We start from the raw sequence: 20,711 nt of genomic DNA, 5'->3' as shown, positions 1-20,711 counted from the left end.
ATCATTTTTGTACTGATTTGTCGAATAAACTGTGTGTTTTACTTTGCAAAAGCTTTGTTTCTCATTCTTTCAGTAGTAAGGGCCCGTATATACATACGTGTACTCATATGTATACAGATACATCCATATACATATACATTTTCAGATACATACAAATCTACACACATATACAGATACCTACATATACACAAACATACTCACAGACATACAAGTATGCATACCTATCTAAAAATATAGATATATATCCATACATAAAACCACCAACACACCAGTCTTCCCGTGTGACCGCTGTATTGATGATGCGTCACTTTTCGAACGCAGCAGCGTCTCCGGTCTGACCGGGAGATACTCTGAATTCAGGGCGCTTCCTTCGCGCATGCAGTAGCGTCCTCTAATAAGCCGCTGCACGTCCCTTACGTCGAAGCAATAACTCTGTGGGCGACGTTGATGCGTCATGGGCGGGGTTTACGGCATTGATGCGTCATGGGCAGCTTTTACGACGTTGATTGTCTGAAGAGGCGGCAAGATGGCGGCCAGTAGACGTACAACACCATGGGGGGATGCAGAGGTGCGCTACCTGGTTACAGAGGTGGATGCCAGGGATTATGAGTGTCATAAACATCCAGGACATCCAGTCCTCCACAAGCAGGCTGTGCTGCTGAGGATCAGTCGGGGCCTAGCCCGAAGATTTGGGGTGCAGCGCTCCAGTACCCAAGTCTGAAAGAAGCTGGCGGATCTGCGGTACAGATCCAGCGAACGCATCGCCAGCATCCGGTCACAGAGCCTGCCCCATCGTGGTGAGTGGCGTTAACATAGGTTAGCACAGTATAAGGCGGCACATTGGTTACAACAGTAATTACAGTGCAGTACCTCAGGTATGTAATAAGGTATTTTTTCTCCAGCACCTGCAGACCCAGAGCCCCAGCAAGAGTCACCTACAGGCTCGTCACCTACAGGCTCGCCAGCATCACTCCGTGATATGGGTGCAGCCTTGCCTTCCGGTAATTCTTGCACATAAAATAAGGTCCATACAACTTGGAAAGATAGGGCTGTCATGTACTATGAAGTGTTGTGTCTTTCCCTAGCCGGTGATGCCAGAGGATCCGGGTGGTCTCTCAGCTCGTCATCACCCGAAGCGGAGCAAACCAGAAACCGTAAGTGTTAAATAACAAACACGTACCTGTTAATTAGATGCATGTACAGAATTATTCTTGTTAAGTTTTACCATTCCCTCCATAGAAATCCCTACATTAGACGACCTCCTGGCTTCACACAGGAGGATGATGGCGGCACAGCGGACACTGACTGAAGTAGTCGAACAGCACGGAGTGATGCTGACAAGGTTTGTGGTGGCCCAACAGCAGGGCGGCAGCCACAAATTTTTTTGTTTTTTGTTGTTATTGATGTTGTTATAAAAAAGCCTTAAAGTTTATATCCGCTGTTGTGTAAGCTTTGTTAAAAAAAAATAATAACATGTTTCATCACTCACACCCATTATATCTATGCATCTGTATAGATGCACCCAGCCCATTACCCCGCCTAGTAGGCCTGCTAATAACTATATGCTGCAAACCAGCACGCGGTCAGGAACAAAGGACGGAAGCGCTACTATGTTGCCTTCTTAAGGCCGCCAATCAGAACACAGTAGCAACCAACAATCAGAGCTGAGGGGGCGCGGAAAAGGCAACGCAAATGCACTCCTGTGTGACTACAGCGTCACACAGTACGCCTCTCATCGAGGTCTGAATCGTCAGAGTAGCTGCTATGTGACAGGGTCCCAACGACCGCCGACATCGTTATACAGGTCGCTACGGGTCGCCGTATCGTTGCAGCGTCTGACTGTTTGACATCTCACCAGCGACCACATAGCGACGCAGCAACGATCCCTGTCAGGCGTATCGTTGTCGGGATCGCTGTAGCGTCGCTAAGTGTGACGGTACCTTAACTCTGTACAAGGTGTTCATATTACATTCCTGTCCCGTGAGTTTGTGCCTCATTTACACAACAATATCCTACTGGCTTTAGAAGCTGCTGATTGACATTGCTTCATGTTATTTAGTCTATCATCTAGAAGCACAGCCAGATCCTTCTCTACAAATGACTCTCCTAGTTTTACTTACCCTAGATAACATGTTGCCATAGACCAGAAGTGTCAAACTCAAGGCCCGGGGGGCGAATCTGGCCCATCCTATCATTGTAAGTGGCCTGCGAGGTAAGGACACACTTCAACACTGCTCCGACCTGCTCTCCCTACAGGGAAGCTGAAGTTGAAGTGTGTGCTGGAGCTCAAAATCTAAGATGGTACCCGCCCCCTGTGCTGGCGCCACCCCCTCTACTAAGTACTGACTGCCTTCTATGTCGACATAGCCAGCGTATAGCAGAGAGAGCTGATGCCATCATTGTAAATGCAGTGATCTCAGGCAGCCCAAACCAAACAGTGAATGCAGTCAGCCAGCCCAAAAGAAACAGTGAATGCAGTCAGCCAGCCCAAAAGAAACAGTGAATGCAGTCAGCCAGCCCAAAAGAAACAGTGAATGCAGTCAGCCAGCCCAAAAGAAACAGTGAATGCAGTCAGCCAGCCCAAACCAAACAGTGAATGCAGTCAGCCAGCCCAAACCAAACAGCCTGATTACTCAGGAACAGTGCTCTTAGCCCTACTACCCAGGGACAGTTCTCTTAGCCATACTACCCTGGGACAGTGCTCTTAGCCCTACTACCCAGAGACAGCTCTCTTAGCCCTACTACCCAGGGACAGTGCTCTTAGCCCTACTACCCAGGGACAGTGCTCTTAGCCCTACTACCCAGGGACAGTGCTCTTAGCCCTACTACCCAGGGACAGTGCTCTTAGCCCTACTACCCATGGACAGCTCTCATAGTCCTACTACTCAAGGACAGTGCTCTTATCCCTACTACCCATGGACAGCTCTCTTAGTCCTACTACCCAGGGACAGCTCTCTTAGTCCTACTACTCAGGGACAGTGCTCTTAGCCCTACTACCCAGGGACAGCTGTCATAGTCCTACTACTCAAGGACAGTGCTCTTAGCCCTACTACCCAGGGACAGCGCTTTGCCCTACTACCCAGGGACAGCTCTCTTAGTCCTACTACTCAGGGACAGTGCTCTTAGTCCTACTACTCAAGGACTGCTCTCTTAGCCCTACTGGTGGTGCTTGTTTCTTTCGCATTCCTCTCATGTATTAAAGCTGTCAAACAGTTGCAAATCATGCACACGGGAGTGATTCAAACATATCACAGAGTACGCTGAAGATACTCGGTACTCGCCCGAGCATACTCGCCAAAAGGGTTATCCGAACATACTCGCTCACCACTACCTGGCACCACACAGCTATATAGGATTGCTGTGCTCCAACACCCAAAAGAGTATATAGAAAAAAAGCAGGAAAAGGGTGTAAAATAGGGCACCAGATATTCTAAATAGTCTCAATAAGTATCAATAGACAACAATATAGGAAAAATAGAAAAACTTTATTAATACCATCCACAAACACCAACACATTAAAACATTTAAAAATTACACATGTATAAGAATTAGAGAAAAATCCCCTAGTCAGATATATTTGTACAAGATAGTGAATATACGTATAATGTTATATGCCGAAAAATATTTATTTGTTCCAACCATAAATTTGTTAGACTATGGTAGGTACACACAGGTATGCAAATAATGTTATACCGTAGATAAAGTTACAAATGCAGAAAAAATGCACAAACTCTTATAAGAATGTGTGCCCCCATTCCACCAAAATATATTTGTAACAGCTGATAAACCCTTAAGGATATAATCTCCTTGGGAAGGAGATTATATCCTTAAGGGTTTATCAGCTATTACAAATATATTTGCTTTTTTTCTATGCATTAAGTGTCTTCATGGCGTAAGTCTGGCTGCTGTCTTTTCATGATGGAGCTTCTTCGTTTTGCGGCACGAAAATCCCATGGAATCCACAAGGTATCTGAACCGAAACTTCTGCTCGACCAATTTCTTTGAAGTTTTTGGCATCTAAAATAAGTAAAAAGGTCGCTTTGTTCTAGAAAGTAACAAAGAAAAATATAAATTAAGGGTTATTTTCAGGAGCGGGACAAATTGAATGAATACGTTCTACTGCCCCCTGTCCCTGAAGTTCAGCATTACAGGGACTCTTTCAGCACAGAATGACTGTTCAAACCAAGCACAGGCACTCTGGGCTTCACAGCAGGGCCAAACAATTAACTACACCTTTCTACCTGTTTTTTTTACCTTCAATCAACTTTGTAAAAACAAAACCTCAAAAACAATGGTGGAATTGCATTTTTTTTTTTACGATTTCACTGCATTTGGAAATTCTTTTCCCATTTTTCGGTACAATATATGGTAAAATGAATGGTGTCATTCAAAACTACAACTTGTTTCGGAAAAAAACAAACCACGATATGATGACGTCAAGGGAAAAGTAAAAAAGTTGTGGCTCTTAGATAGAGGGAAGGAAAAAAAAACACACATAAGGAGTGTTAAGAGGTTAAAGACACGGTTCTAGATAATGTTGACTCCATAAATATAAAGGTTTGCTGCATTGTTTAGGTTTTGTTTCCAAACTATTGTATCGAAAAATGCTGATTATTCAGCACAGTTGAAGCAAAAGTTTACCAATTTATACTGAGCAAACAGATGCCAGGAGGGCGCTCTGGGCTTAGGTTTACACTTTGCTAATGGGAGTCACACGAGCGGAGACTTCAGAGCAGAGTGTTTTACTTACCTGCTTCATTAATTATCGAATACATTATAATTAGACTTGGTGCAAATTGATTCGCAGGACCGAGTCCAGTTGTCAGGTCTGTAATCTGTATCTGCTGTGTGGGAGCCCTGAGAACTGCCTCCTGCCTGCTGGTATCTACATGCCTGCCCGACTATCAAAAGAAGAATAACCGATGCCTTCCCTTTGGAGATTGTTTTCGGGGCACTCAACCAAGGGCCATGGATCGCTGACCTCCCTGATGGACCAGGTCCTGCAAATCTATTTGCACCATCTCTTCTTACAATCTGCAGGGCTCTTCTCATAAGGGCTCGCTCACACGAGCCTATAACTCGGACGAGTGCTATCCGATGTTTTATTGGATAGCACACAGAGCAATGTTATTCTATGGGGCAGTGCAAATCTGTGTTTTTTTTCTCAACCGCTTCACATTCTGAGAGTGGCTCCGCAAATCGGACCACGCGCACCCAAACAAGTCTATGGGTGTGTGTAAAACATTGGATTAGTGGGTAAGGTGTCTCCTTGTGGAAAAGGACAAGCCAAGCCTGGCATGTCACTGATTCCTCCACTCAGTGTGTCTTGGATGCAGTGAGTGATTTTGATAGACAGCTCTGCCATCCAATCTGAGACTGGGAGGTGCTGAGCTTCCTTCAGGTGTTCCCTGTTCTAAATGATTACCTAGCTACTTAGCTAAGCTGTTAGCTCCATATCTCTGACAGTCGTAGCAATTGCTCGGTGGAGTTTTGCCTTGTATTTCTGTGCTGACCATCCATTTGCCTAGCCCCTTTGCACTGATCCGCTATCTTCCTGATATTCTGACCTTGGGCTGTGACTTGACTACGCCTTTGACTTTTCACTTTTGTTTACCATGTGCTTTCTTCTTGTTTGTCCTCGGAACGTTTGACTACCCTGCATGGCTTGTTCGTGAGTAATGACTATTGCCACAGACTGCACTCTGATATTGTTGAGTGTAGTCCGATTTACACGGACACAGACCATGGAGAAGATGGAGAAATTATGTTCTCCATCTTCTCTGCACATGTGGTGTAATTCACTCATGTGAGAGAATCGGATCCCACTCAGATGACGCTCTGATCAGAGTTTGATCCAAGTATCATTATCGATCCGATACTCTCGAAAGAGAGAGTCATCGCTCATGTGACACCAGCCTTAGGGCACATTCTGCGTGACATCCTTATGTGCCAAATGTGTATGCTTGGGTCACGTGCATAATAAACTGAACCAGGTATGTACCTACCGGCCGTGGTGAGACTACTACAGAGAGAATCACCCCATCATCCTCGGCACATGAATGAGGGCTGGGGACAAACACCGGCTCCGAAGGGTAGAAGCCATCTTCCTGCCAAATCTGTAAGCCAACACCAGATCCATGTAAATTAGAAAAATGAATATTTGAACTCTGACATTTTGACATTTCTTATACGTACAGTATTAGATGATGTTCATAAAACTTTATGAAGGGGGCAGGGTATAAAGAAAGTAGAAGAATAATTACTCCGAAGACACCTAGATAGTCTGAAGAGTGGTGTAAAGAAGTCTCAATAGTAAATCTATGCCCTCGTTCCGATGTCCGTTTTTCATGTAGGAGCTTTATAGATGTTTTTCACTGATAGAATATGTGCCCCATTATGTGCACTGTTCACATGTCTGGGTTTCTTTGTTTTATGGACTGTTTGCAAAAAAAAAATCACAGGGCTATGGATCAAATCGCACATACAAGTATTTGGACACTGATGCCATCCGTGTGCAATCTGTGTCTTGTCATCTTTTTTTCTTTCCGCAGAGGTTGAATCCCTGGACTAGGACACAAACACCCAATGATCGCATCCATTTACAGTGTCTAAGAATATGTAGATAAAAAAGTGAGGCCCCAATGCCGACCCTGAATGTAACTAGGGTTTATTTTTGGAGTAGGGCTTATATTTCATACTCCAAAGATCCTATAAAATCATGCTAAGGCTTATTTTCGGGGAAACATGGTATTTGGGCTTTGCAATTGCTATGATCTCACTGAACACTGGACATCCATTTTCTTGTACTTACCATATACTGCTTGGTGTTCACATCCACTTTCAGGAGGCAGCTTCCTATGATGTGCTGGAGCCCAGACGCATAGAAGTAGCGATACTTCTTAGTGTTGTATTGGGAATAGTTAATGGCAGGAAAGTCGAGGCTTCCAATGTCCTCAAATGTGCGATCATACAGGTTCTCCGGTGTACACCACAGCTACAAAAACACAACACACAGGAATTGTGAACAGCATGACATGATGACCACACCTCTGTGATAATGGTAGTACAGTCTGTACCTGGCCAGTGATTGGTTGCAGCTGTGCATGTGGCCAGCACGTCATGAATGCAAGGTGGGACTACCGTAATTTACCAGAAGAACAGAACTTCTTTTTGGCATGTAATTAACTTTCCTGCTTTGATGCAATTTTTCCAAAACTTTACTCTTTAATTGTACACGCCACGAGACTCTGCGCTCAGTGATTGGCTGCAGCGCTGCCGGTATGACATTAGCTTTGCAGACAATAATAGACACCAGTAACATCAGCTGTGACTTTCTGCAATGACAACCACAAGCTGTGGTCAAAGGGGGCGCTGTTTTTTTATTTTTCTTATTTTTTTTTATCAAATTCGCTAAATTGTTGTAAAGTACTTAAAACCACTTTATAACAAAAAAAATTGAATAAAAGTAAAATTTACCGTCCCATCAGCTCTTTCCTCAGCCGTGGCCGTGCTATAGCTGAGGGGGTTGATGTTTGTATCATGTGGAGTCTCCGTATTCAGAGGAAGCACAAACCGGAGCGGTAAAGTCTTTGGAACTGAACGATAAAACTGTTGAAGCAAAAGAAAGGTGAGAACAAAGGATGTAACTGCAGTGATGTGAAGAGAAGTTCTACCACCTGTCACAAAACTTATCCCGTCAGTGATACTTGCTTTATCTGGACAGTTATAATATTAAATGTCGGACTTCGTGAATGTGCATGTTTTTGTCTAAAAAAATTTCTGGCAGTTGAGTTTCATTAAAAATATTGCGCCGTTTGCCTTCTGTAGTCTCTGTACTGCACTTGTCATTTGCTGAATGCAGAATGAGTTAACTGAGTGTCAGTCACTGAGCTCGTTTTGATGGGAAGTTTATAAATCTTTTATCTGAACTGGGTTCTGATTTATGACCACAGACCGCGTCATACATGAGCTAAACCATTAGCGACTGCTATGGGGCCCCGTGAGCCGAGAGGCCCCGATGTCCGCGCCTGCACCATGCACCCCCCCCCTCATCGGCTGCCCCTGCAACGGACCCCCCCCCCCCCTCTGGCCAGCCAGTGCGGCCCCCTACCCCCGCAGATGCTGATACACTTGAAAGCAATGATGAAGAAGGGAGCGTCATGACGCTCTCTCCCATCATTCCCCCTCTGCGTCTCATGCAGCGGCACGATGACATCACTTCACCGCGCCATGATGTGTCAGACAGTGGAGCTGATGAGAAAGATGTGCTGCAGAAACCGTAGCAGCGGGGGAAATAGGAGTGTTAAGTATGTATTTATTTATAGTTTTTAAATCTGTGAGTGCTGATAATACCGGGGGCTAGATTTTACTCTATGGTGGGGGCTGCATTTTACCCCATGGGGAGTGTCTTATACTGTGTGGAGGACAATGGGGAGTGCATTATACTCTGTAGAGGACCGTGGGGAGTGCATTATACTCTGTAGAGGACCGTGGGGAGTGCATTATACTCTGTGGAGGACCATGGGGAGTGCATTATACTCTGTGGAGGACCGTGGGGAGTGCATTATACCCTGTGGAGGACCGTGGGGAGTGCATTATACCCTGTGGAGGACTGTGGGGAGTGCATTATACCCTGAGGAGGACTGTGGGGAGTGTATTATACCCTGTGGAGGACCATGGGGAGTGCATTATACCCTGTGGATGACTGTGGGGAGTGCATTATACCCTGTGGAGGACCGTGGGGAGTGCATTATATTCTGTGGAGGACCGTGGGGAGTGTATTATACCCTGTGGAGGACTGTGGGGAGTGCATTATACCCTGTGGAGGACCGTGGGGAGTGCATTATATTCTGTGGAGGACCATGGGGAGTGCATTATACTGTGAGGAGGACCATGGGGAGTGTACTATACTGTGTGGAGGATCATGGGGCATGTGCTATACTTTGTAGAGGATCATGGGGAGTGCATTATACTCTGCAGAGGACCATGGGGAGTGCATTATACTCTGCAGAGGACCATGCGGAGTGCATTATACTCTGTAGAGGATCATGGGGAGTCTCCAGCAGGCCACAAATGTGCATGTGTCTGCAGAAATGGTTAGAAACCGACTCCATGAGGGTGAAATGAGGGCCCCACGTACACAGATGGGGGTTGTGCTCACAGCCCAACACCGTGCAGGACGCTTGGCATTTGCCACAGAACACCAGGATTGGCAAAGTCGCCACTGGCGCCCTGTGCTCTTCACAGATGAAAGCAGGTTCACATTGAGCTCATGTGACAGATGTGACAGAGTCTGGAGACGCCATGGAGAGTGATCTGCTGCCTGCAACATGCTTCAGCATGACCGATTTGGCAGTGGGTCAGTAATGGTGTGGGGTGGCATTTCTTTGGAGGGCCGCACAGCCCTCCATGTGCTCGCCAGAGGTAGCCTGACTGCCATTAGGTACCGAGATGAGATCCTCAGACCCCTTGTGAGACCATATGCTGGTGCGGTTGGCCCTGGGTTCCTCCTAATGCAGGACAATGCCAGACCTCATGTGACTGGAGTGTGTCAGCAGTTCCTTCAAGATGAAGCCATTGAAGCTATGGACTGGCCTGCCCCTTCCCCAGACCTGAATCCAATTGAGCACATCTGGGACATCATGTCTCACTCCATCCACCGTCACATTGCACCACAGACTGTCCAGGAGTTGACGGATACTTTAGTCCAGGTCTGGGAGGAGATCCCACAGGAGACCATCCGCAACCTCATCAGGAGCATGCCCAGGCGTTGTAGGAAGGTCATACAGGCACGTGGAGGCCACACACAATACTGAGCCTCATTTTGACTTGTTTTAAGGACATTACATCAAAGTTGGATCAGCCTGTAGTGTGTTTTTCCACTTTAATTTTGGGTGTGACTCCAAATCCAGGCCTCCATTGGTTAATAAATTTGATTTCCGTTGATGATTTTTGTGTGATTTTGTTGTCAGCACATTCAACTTTGTACAGAACGAAGTATTCAATGAGAATATTTCATTCATTCAGATCTAGGATGTGTTATTTGAGTGTTCCCTTTATTTTTTTGAGCAGTGTGTATATGTATATATATACTATACACATATAGTGAGGCAGTGAGGGGGATCATATGCGAGGGACGGTATGTGTCTCTCGGAATGCGCATAGAGGCTTATTGAACCCACTGGAGTTCATTGCAATCACAGACACAGATGTGGTTGCACTGAAAAATAAAAGTAAGTGTGGACTGAGTCAAGCTATTTGACCAAGTCAGATTAAGAAAACTTGACATGGGCTTTTATTTTTGGAGTGATCTACAGGATGGTAGTGGGGCGGATCACTCCCTCCAGCCCGGGTCTTAAAAGTGGCTCATGGCCACAGTTTTTAATTTAAACCTGCAGCAAAGGTTTGGGTGTGTCAGTGTTGGGATTTCTAACAGCAGGTTAGTAATAGTGTTGAGCCACCCCCGTAGTGTTCGAGTTCGGTTCGGTTCGTCGAACACCCGTGTGTTCACCGAACTGTTCGTCGAACTGTTCGTCGAACACCTTCGAACACCGTTAAAACCAATGGCAGGCAAACAAAAACACATAGAAACACATAGGTGTCCAAAAGCTGACAAACTGCTCAGAAGACACAACTAACACATGGAAAAGTGACAAGTACATATAGTCATGCGAAAAGAAAAGAGGTGGAGGAGTAAAAGGAGGGGGAGACACAGATATAGGCATGTCATGCTCTTCTAAAATCCAAAAAGTGAGAAGCCGACACGTTCAGTCCGCTCCTGCCCGTGCCACCTCCGCGTCGCCGGGTTTGTGCCAGAGCCGCGGTGAACCCTGACGGCCAGCCCCCCTCTCCCAATACTGGTGCCTGTCCGCTGGTGGGTCGAGCGAGCCCCCCTGTGGTGGAGGCAGCTCTAAGCTTTTTAATTTAAATTGTCTCTCTAATTTGAATGAATACACTTTAAATCCATTTACAAGGATCTATTGGAGGGCAAGTCTCATGCCAGCAGCCGCGTAATTCCAGCTCCAGTAGCGTCCACTAAAGCTGCTGCAGTTAAAAAGATTTTATAAGGATCGAGCTCGGCTGTCCACCGCAAGGCATCCTACTGCCAGTCCCAGTCCCTATGCCTTGGGGTGCCTCCTGATGCTCTTCACTGAGTATCCCGTGGTCCCGAAGCATTTCCTTTGAAAAAATTAAGTGTCCAAACTACAGGTGGTGTAGCTTGCTTAACAGCCGGGATAATCCGCTGGCTAGCAGACACTGCTACTAGGCACAAAGTATTTCCTGGGCTAGATGCAGTTAAAAATTTGTAATTAGATACTCTCGTTGGATGCTGAGAAAGCATTCCATAGAGTCTCCTGGCACGCCATATATGATTCTCTTAAAAAGCTTGGGGTAGGGGTCTAGGGGACCCTTTTATAGCCAAAATCACGGCCCTGTATCGCAATACGTCACCTAGGCTGAAGATAAATGGAACTGTAGCACCCTGAGGGCTCGGTTGCTACAGAGGTATTGCACCTCACCCAGAGGTGTGATATCTCACTCTCAGGTAAGGATGTAGTGTGGATCAGGACCCGACACCTGCATGCATTACACCACATTGCCGTGGGGCAGGGCGACCAATATGCCCCTGAGATGGGCACGACAGTCCCTGTCCCTGGCTGGAGTGGGGGGAGGGAACACTGAGGAAGGGGAACCCTGTAGTGCAGGAGCAGGGAGGAAGCAGTTCCTGGGTGCATTGAGAAGGGAGTATAAAAGGTGGGCACCATCTTAGTTCAGTGCAGAGAAGTCTGAGCAGAAGTGGCAGGGAGCAGGGGCTCTGCATGAGCTCTGCTCCGGAGGCGGGCCTAGTAACAGAGGCCCAGGCCTGGAAGAGGGAGAAGGAAGGAAGAGGAGCGGAGAAGGCTCCAGTAACGAGGAACGAAGGGATCCCAGGGGTGCGGACGGGCGAGTCGCCACTGCACGCCCGAATCCACCTGCGTGGAGGGGTCAGGCCAAAGGGGGAGACCGGTCCCCGAAACTAGTGGAGGCAGGAAACGACCCTCAGCTAGAAACAGGAGGCTGTGACATTTTATGTGGCGCAGCCCCTCGCTACACCCGCTAGGAAGGCACCACATAGGGTCAGGGAAACTGGCGCCAATTTTACCAAGAGGAGGCCCGAGGCAGCCGGACAGAAGGGTTGGTAAGAAAGGCCAGACAAAGGACACACAAAGGGGGTCCTGTGAAGCGCTCCAAAGTTATCTGGGAGTTGTCTGAGCCCCTCACCTGGTGAGCACAGTACGACGTGGGCAGCCGTTACCTGCAGACGTGGTCTGGATAATAAGAACTGTGAGTAAAGGCCCTGGACTGCATCACTGACTCCGTGTCGTTACTGCTGCTGCCCTGCACCATCACCCCCATCCTCCGCATACACTGCCCTGAGGCTATACTCCTCCCGTGGGGAGTTATGCTACGCTCTGCTGCACCCACAACACCAGCCTCAGCGGTCTGCCCTGGAGCGGCGGTTCACTCTGACCGCAATCCACGGGTGGCGTAGTCGGACATTTAAACATCAAAACCACATAAATAGTTCCGCCACTGGTTTGACCGCCCTGAGCCACGGAACCGGGTCGCCGCCACGGAGACTACAACCACCAGCATCCACCAAAAAGGGTCCGGCTCCCGGTGTCCCAAGGCCCAGGGTGCGCGTCAGAACATTTTCATCACCTTTCACAATCACCAATGGGACAAGGCAGGGATGTTCTCTGTCCCCTCTCTTATACATCCTAGTGACGGAGCACCTGCTCTCATCAATTCGCCATAACCCCAATATTAGGTGGATTGAGGTGGGAGGCACCGAGTACAAGTGCTCTCTATTTGCTGATGATGTCCTAGTATATATCACTCAATCACATATATCCATCCATGCTGTTATGGCTGAAATAGATCACTTTGTTACATGGTCAAATTTTAAAATCAATGCAGCGAAGTCTGAGGCCCTCGATGTCTCCCTCCCCAAATCCATATAGGATTCCATCCAGTCCAACTTTCCCTTTGCCTGGCCCTCACAGGGTATCAAATACTTAGGAATTCCTATTCATAGAGACCTCTCCCATCTATGTTATCTTAATTTTGGGCCCTTTATTGAACAACTCCATACAGACCACGGTTGGCAAGTTAGAACTGTAAGATTCACTACGTGAACCACTGGTGTTTTGTGGAAAAGCACATGTACACTGTGTTCCAAATTATTATGCAAAAAGTGTTTAGGAGTGATAAGGGAAGAATTTGTTTGTTTGTCAGTTAAACTCATTGATGGTGATGTGTGTCAGGGCTCTTTATATCACTGTAAGCAATTGCAGACACCTGTGCTAATTAGTTTGGCAGGTGTGTCCAATGAAAGGCAAGACTACTTAAGAAGGCTGTCTCACATTATTAAGCAGCCTACATTTTCTGCCAAAATGGGAAAGAAAAAGGATGTGTCGGCTGCTGAGAAGCAACAAATTGTGGAGTGTTTAGGTCAAGGCATGACTACAATCAACATTGTGCGATGATCAGGATGAAGTGTCTTGGCAATCAAGAAGTATGTAGCTGATTCACAGTACACACGTGTGCGTGCTGATAAGGGCAAATTGAGGACTCTTTCCTACAGGCAATTACGTCAGGTTGAAAGAGCAGCGGCAAAAAAGCCTTGTCATAGCAGCAGACAAGTTTTTGAAGCTGCTGGTGCCTCCAACGTCCCCCGAACAACAAGATGCAGGGTCCTTCAGAGGTTTGCAGCTGTGCATACGCCATCCTGTCGACCTCCTCTATCCACTTCACACAAGCAGAAACGGCTCCAGTGGGCCAAACATTACATGAAGACTGATTTCAAAACTGTTTTGTTCACGGATGAGTGCCGTGCAGCGCTCGATGGTCCAGATGGATGGAGTGGAGGATGGCTGGTTGATGGACACCCCACGCAAACACGGCTACAGCGCCAACAAGGAGGAGGTGGAGTAATGTTTTGGGCTGGAATCATGGGGAGAGAGATTGTCGGCCCCTTTAGGATCCCTGAAGGCGCTAAAGATGAACTCCATAATGTATGTGGATTTTCTCAAACAGCACTTCCTGCCATGGTTCAAGAAGAAGAACCGTGTATTTCACAGCAAGAACATTTTTTTGCATGATAATGCACCATCTCATGCTGCATATAAAACATCTGCATCTCTGGCTGATATGGGCATAAAAGGGGACAAACTTATGGTGTGACCCCCATGCTCCCCTGACCTCTACCCCATTCAGAACCTTTGGAGCATCATTAAAAGGAGTGTCTATGATGGCGGGAGGCAGTTCACATCTAAGCAACAGCTCTGGGAGGGTATTCTGTCCTCATGCAAAACAACTGAAGCAGAAACCATCCAAAACCTGACAAATTCAATGGACGAGAGAGTTCAGAAGCTCCTTTCGAACAAGGGGTCCTATGTGAAAATGTAACATCACCTAGAATAAAGTTTTGAGTTGAAAACTGTTTGATTTCAGTTTCTAACAACCTGCTAATGCTTATAATTTCAAAAATGACCATTTTTTTGGTCTTTATTAAAATGAAAAGGTTGATCGAAAAGTTTGGGGGATCTAAGAGTGTGGCAACCCAGTAGTCATGATTACTTCGAATTCTGACAATATGAGGGTCATGCTGCAGGTAGTGCAGCAAGAAGGCACTTATGTGTCTTGCGCATCTCGGAGCCCCAAAATTATTTTCCGGGCTAGATGCAGCTAAAAATTATTATTAATTTTAAATCTGGTGAAGCTTTAGTATAGATGGCCTAATAGGATCAGTGCTGCACACTGCTACAAAGCCCAAATTATTTTCCAGTCAAGATACAGATAAACATGATTAGTAATTTTAAATCTGGTGGAGCTTATTATAGATGGCCTAATAGAATCAGTGCTGCACACTGCTACAAAGCCCAAATTATTTTCCAGCCAAGATACAAATAAACATGATTAGTAATTTGAAAGCTTAAAACGGTTGGTAGGGTGATTTTAACCAATCATCAAGCTTTTACTCTCCCCAGGATGACACAGGGGTAGAAAAGTCGTTTCGGATCCATGATTTGTTCATCTTTATGAACGTGAGTCTGTCTACATTATCAGTGGAGAGCCGCGTGCGCTTATCTGTCAGCACACCACCAGCAGCGCTGAACACACGTTCAGACAGAACGCTGGCTGCGGGGCATGACAAGATCTCCAAGGCGTAAGTGGCTAGCTCCGGCCATTTATCCAGATTGGAAGCCCAAAAAGAGCAAGGGTCCAGTGACACAGTCATGGCTTCAATGTTTACTTGGAGATACTCCTGTACCATCGTCTCTAGGTGTTGACTATGTGTCAGACTTCTTGTCTCCTGTGGCCTTGCAAAGGATGGGCTAAAAAAGTGGTGAAATGATTCCGCAAAATTGATGTTACCAGCAGATACTGTGGTTCTGTTACGGTTTGAGTGCTGAACACTTGACGGTCCCACGGTTGGCAAGTTGGAACTGTGAGATTCACTACGTGCACCACTGGTATTTTGTGGAAAAGCACATATAATATTCTGCAACAGTCTCTGCTGATATTCCTGCATGCGTGCATCCCTTTCTATGGCAGGAATAATTTCTGCAAATTTATTTTTGTACCGGGGATCTAACAGTGTGGCAACCCAGTAGTCAGGATTATTTCTAATTCTCACAATTCGAGGGTCATGTTGCAGGTAGTGCAGCAAGAAGGCACTCATGTGTGTTGCGCATCCAGGAGCACCAAGTCCCTGTTGTGTTGGTGGCGAGGTAACAATCATGCTTCCTTCCTCTGTCCTCTCCCCCCAACCTCGCACAACAGAAATGTGATCAAGGTCTCCCTCATCTGATGAGTCTTCCATCAGTTCGTCCTCCACTTCTTCCTGGGCTCCTGCACCTTCCTCACTAGTTTGGCTGCTACCATGCGCCCTGGTAAAACCATCTCCCCCACCCTCACATGCCTGCCGCCTTGGTGCTGCCGACCGTCTGGACCTTGCAGATGTTAGCCCTTCCGCATTCAACTCCTCCTCCTCTACTTCCTCCACCTCCTCTTGTGCCACCACCTGACTCCGAATTCTGTTTAACATGTGCTCCAGCATGTAAATCACCGGAATAGTCATGCTGATAATGGCATCGTCAGCACTAAACATCTTCGTCGCCATTTCAAAACTGTGCAGAAGGGTGCATAGGTCCCGGATCTGAGACCACTCCTCCAGCGTGATTTGCCCCACCTCTGGATCTCGTTGGCCCAGGCTATACGTCAGAACGTATTGCACCAGGGCTTGTCGGTGCTGCCACAGTCGCTGCAACATGTGCAGAGTTGAATTCCACCGGGTAGGCACATCGCATTTTAGCCAGTGAAGTGGCAGGCCCAACGACTTCTGTAGAGATGTAAGTCGCTGAGCTGCGGGATGCGAACGGCGGAAGTGAGCACACAGCGACCGTGCCCTCTGCAGAAGGCCATCTAGTCTGGGATAGTGGGCTAAAAATTGCTGGACAACCAGGTTCAACACGTGAGCCATACAAGGCACGTGTGTGACATTGCCCCGGCGAAGGGCCGCACCCAGGTTTGCAGCATTGTCGCACACGGCCTTCCCTGGTTTCAGGTCCAGTGGAGACAACCATTCATGAAATTGGTTCTCCAGAGCTGACCACAACTCCTCAGCTGTGTGACTCACATTTCCCAGACATTTCAATGTAAAAACCGCCTGATGACGTTGAGCCCTACTGCCAGCATAGTAAGGAGGTGTGCAGGATCCCTTCTGCGCAGTCAGAAAGCTTGTGGCATGACCAGACAGGCTTTGGGTGCAGGTGGAAGACCGAGAGGAGGTTGAGGAGGCAGAAGCAGTGGAGGAACTTTGACATAAAGAGGATTGACGCACAACTCGTGGGGACGGCAAGACTTGGACAGCAGCCCCTTGTCCTGCTGTCACCATAGTTACCCAGTGCCCAGTCAGCGACATGTAACGCCCCTGTCCATGCCTACTCGTCCAAGTGTCTGTGGTGAAATGCACCCTGTCACACACAGAGTTTCTCAAAGAAGCGGTGATGTTGTGTGCGACATGCTGGTGGAGCGCAGGCACACCTTTCTTTGAGAAGTAGTGCCGACTGGGCATCTGGTACTGGGGCACTGCAACGGACATAAGGTCTCGAAAATCCTCTGTGTCCACCAGGCGGAAAGGCAGCATTTCTGTAGCCAAGAGCTTGCAGATGGTGAAATTCAACCTCTTAGCTTTCTCATGGCTAGGAGGAAATGGTCTTTTACTTGTCCACATCTGAGGGACCGAGGGCTGGCTATTGTGCTTAGACGGGGTTGATAAGGGTGTCCCCGGCAAACTGCCGGTCTGTGAGGAAGATGCAGGCGGACATGTTAGGTTGCCTTGATCCAAAGGTGGTGCTATCGATGTCGGACAGCGCTCAACACCAGCTGGTGTTACCACCTCCAAAGAAAATGATGACCTGCCAATCACGCTGGCTGTTGCGGGTAAAGAGGTGGCAGGTCTGCGCCCCAAAACAGGTGTGACTGCTGTCCCCCCAGTCACAGAGGATGAAGAGGCCGCGGATGCACAAGATATGGCAGACGGTGGTTGGCCCGGCCGGCTAGGCCGCATTGTAGCACACTGAGCTTCCCACTGCAACTTATGCTTCATGTCCATGTGCCGGTTCATGCATGAAGTACTCAAACTATGTATTTTTTGGCCTCTACTTAGCTTTTGCTGACAAATGTTACAGATAACACGAGTTGGGTCATCTTTATCGATCTGAAAAAATGCCCAGGCTATGCAAGGCTTAGCACCCATGCGACCTGAAGAGCCACCACGACTTGTGGTGAGAGGCAGAGTTGTATTTGAGGATGCAGTTGTTTGACGTGCTTCCAGTACTACGTCTCTGTCCAGGAAGGCGCAACCTGACCTCGTCGTCACTAGCATCTTCCTCCACCTCCTCTGCTGACCTCATCTCTTGGCTGACTGTGGGTTGACAGTAAGTGGGATCTCCAACCTCATCATCATCACCCTGTGCGTTATCACACCCGTCGTCCTCAGAGCCAACCTGTTCCTGCCCTGACAAAAAACTAAAGTTGTCGCTCCAATCAGGTATTTGAGTCTTATCATCGTCTTCCTCATTGTCTCCACCAACAGGAGTTACAGTTTGGGAATGAGGGTCTACATTATGGTCAGAACCTTCTGTGTCTGGTCCTGGATCTGACTCATAAAGATTCTGGGCATCAGTGCAGATCATTTCCTCGTCTGGATTCACAGAAGCGCTGGAGTCGACCTCTGATTCCCAGGCTATAGTATGAGTAAACAGCTCTGCAGACTCAACCATCTGTTCTACCTCATACTCAGACGGGCAGCTGGAGATTTGGGAGCTGTGAGGAAGCAAGTGCGATTGGGGTGACACCTTTGAGGACTGGAGTATTTGTGATGTTGAAGTTGATGTGGAGGAGAGCCCACTTAAAGGAGCACTTGATATCCGTTGAAGCACCTGCTGTTTTTGTGCCTCATCTGGAATTTGTAGCGATTGGCGTGGCCGTAAGAAAGGGATCTTATCACATTGTCCGCTAAAAGAAGTAGACATTTTAGTTTGGCTGGAAGATGGTCTTTCTTCTGCAGATGTTACTGTTGCTTTAACACCTACCCCACGGACACAACCTTTTTTCCCCTTCCCAACACGCCTATTCCCCTTTCCACCAGCAGCAGGCCTTTTTCCACTCATTTTGGTGGTTAACTAATTCACAACTCTGGAGTTGTTTGCACAAAAAAACAATGGATGGGAACCGAGCAGAGCTGAGTGGCCAAACTGTGGTATTAGGCCAAAACTATTGGCTGGGTTAGATGCAGAAAAAAATTATATTCAATTTGCAACCTGATGGAGGTCAGTATAGATGGACTAATAGAACAAGTCCCACACACAGCTAGAAGCCCAAATATTTTTTCAGAGGTAGATGCAGAAAATTTTTTTATTCAGTTTGCAACCTGATGGAGGTCTGTATAGATGGATTAATAGAACAAGTCCCACACACAGCTACAAGCCCAATATTTTTTCAGAGGTAGATGCAGAAAAAAATATATTCAGTTTGCAACCTGATGGAGGTCAGTATAGATGGACTAATAGAGAAAGTCCCACACACTGCTAGAAGGCCAAATATTTTTTCAGAGCTAGATGCAGACAAAAAATTATTTTGAATTTGCAACCTGATGGAGGTCAGTATAGGTGGACTAATAGAACAAGTCCCACACACTGCTAGAAGGCCAAATATTTTTTCAGAGCTAGATGCAGAAAAAAATTATATTCAGTTTGCAACCTGATGGAGGTCAGTATAGATGGACTAATAGAGAAAGTCCCACACACTGCTAGAAGGCCAAATATTTTTTCAGAGCTAGATGCAGACAAAAAATTATTTTTAATTTGCAACCTGATGGAGGTCAGTATAGATGGACTAATAGAGAAAGTCCCACACACTGCTAGAAGCCCAAATATTTTTTCAGAGCTAGATGCAGATAAAAATTATATTCAATTTGCAACCTGATGGAGGTCAGTATAGATGGACTAATAGAACAAGTCCCACACACAGCTAGAAGCCCAAATATTTTTTCAGAGGTACTGTAGATGCAGCTAAAAATTATTTTTAATTTGCAACCTGATGGAGGTCAGTATAGATGGACTAATAGAGAAAGTCCCACACACTGCTAGAAGGCCAAATATTTTTTCAGAGCTAGATGCAGAAAAAAATTATATTCAGTTTGCAACCTGATGGAGGTCAGTATAGATGGACTAATAGAGAAAGTCCCACACACTGCTAGAAGGCCACATATTTTTTCAGAGTTAGATGCAGAAAAAAATATATTCAGTTTGCAACCTGATGGAGGTCTGTATAGATGGATTAATAGAACAAGTCCCACACACAGCTAGAAGCCCAATATTTTTTCAGAGGTAGATGCAGAAAAAAATATATTCAGTTTGCAACCTGATGGAGGTCAGTATAGATGGACTAATACAACAAGTCCCACACACAGCTAGAAGCCCAATATTTTTTCAGAGGTAGATGCAGAAAAAAATATATTCAGTTTGCAACCTGATGGAGGTCTGTATAGATGGATTAATAGAACAAGTCCCACACACAGCTAGAAGCCCAATATTTTTTCAGAGGTAGATGCAGAAAAAAATATATTCAGTTTGCAACCTGATGGAGGTCAGTATAGATGGACTAATACAACAAGTCCCACACACAGCTAGAAGCCCAATATTTTTTCAGAGGTAGATGCAGAAAAAAATATATTCAGTTTGCAACCTGATGGAGGTCTGTATAGATGGATTAATAGAACAAGTCCCACACACAGCTGGAAAGTCCAATATTTTTTCAGAGGTAGATGCAGAAAAAAATATATTCAGTTTGCAACCTGATGGAGGTCAGTATAGATGGACTAATACAACAAGTCCCACACACAGCTAGAAGCCCAATATTTTTTCAGAGCTAGATGCAGAAAAAAATTATATTCAATTTGCAACCTGATGGAGGTCAGTATAGATGGACTAATAGAATGATGCTATGCCCAAAAGATTTTACTTCACTAGGTGCAGTAAAAAAATTGGTATTCTATACACAGGTGGTATATCTTGCAACACAGATAGGCTACTCCACTGACTAACACACTCTGCAATAGGCCAAAAAGGATTAGCTTTGCTAGATTCAGCCAAATGCTG

General features: G+C 46.5%; 1 protein-coding gene across 12 annotated transcripts in view; it reads right to left on the bottom strand.

The window, feature by feature from the left end:
* Positions 1–3,827: 3,827 nt before the first annotated feature.
* The window catches only part of LOC141172709 (carotenoid-cleaving dioxygenase, mitochondrial-like), a 74,604-nt gene continuing 57,720 nt past the window's right edge, over positions 3,828–20,711 (bottom strand). For all 12 annotated transcript variants that reach the window (XM_073657166.1, XM_073657168.1, XM_073657157.1 and 9 more), the window contains 4 exons: positions 7,477–7,608; positions 6,812–6,994; positions 6,006–6,116; positions 3,828–4,045 (listed from right to left, as the gene is read on the bottom strand). In XM_073657166.1, the coding sequence (XP_073513267.1) occupies positions 3,914–4,045; positions 6,006–6,116; positions 6,812–6,994; positions 7,477–7,608 (558 nt within the window). In that variant the 3' untranslated portion in view covers positions 3,828–3,913. The remainder of the gene's footprint in view (positions 4,046–6,005; positions 6,117–6,811; positions 6,995–7,476; positions 7,609–20,711) is intronic.

This window comes from Phyllobates terribilis, unplaced genomic scaffold, assembly GCF_046119375.1.
Source record: "Phyllobates terribilis strain yellow unplaced genomic scaffold, ASM4611937v1 Scaffold_12__6_contigs__length_324123572, whole genome shotgun sequence".
NCBI classification, from domain to species: Eukaryota; Metazoa; Chordata; class Amphibia; order Anura; family Dendrobatidae; genus Phyllobates; species Phyllobates terribilis.
This window is presented reverse-complemented; position numbering and strand designations above follow the sequence as displayed.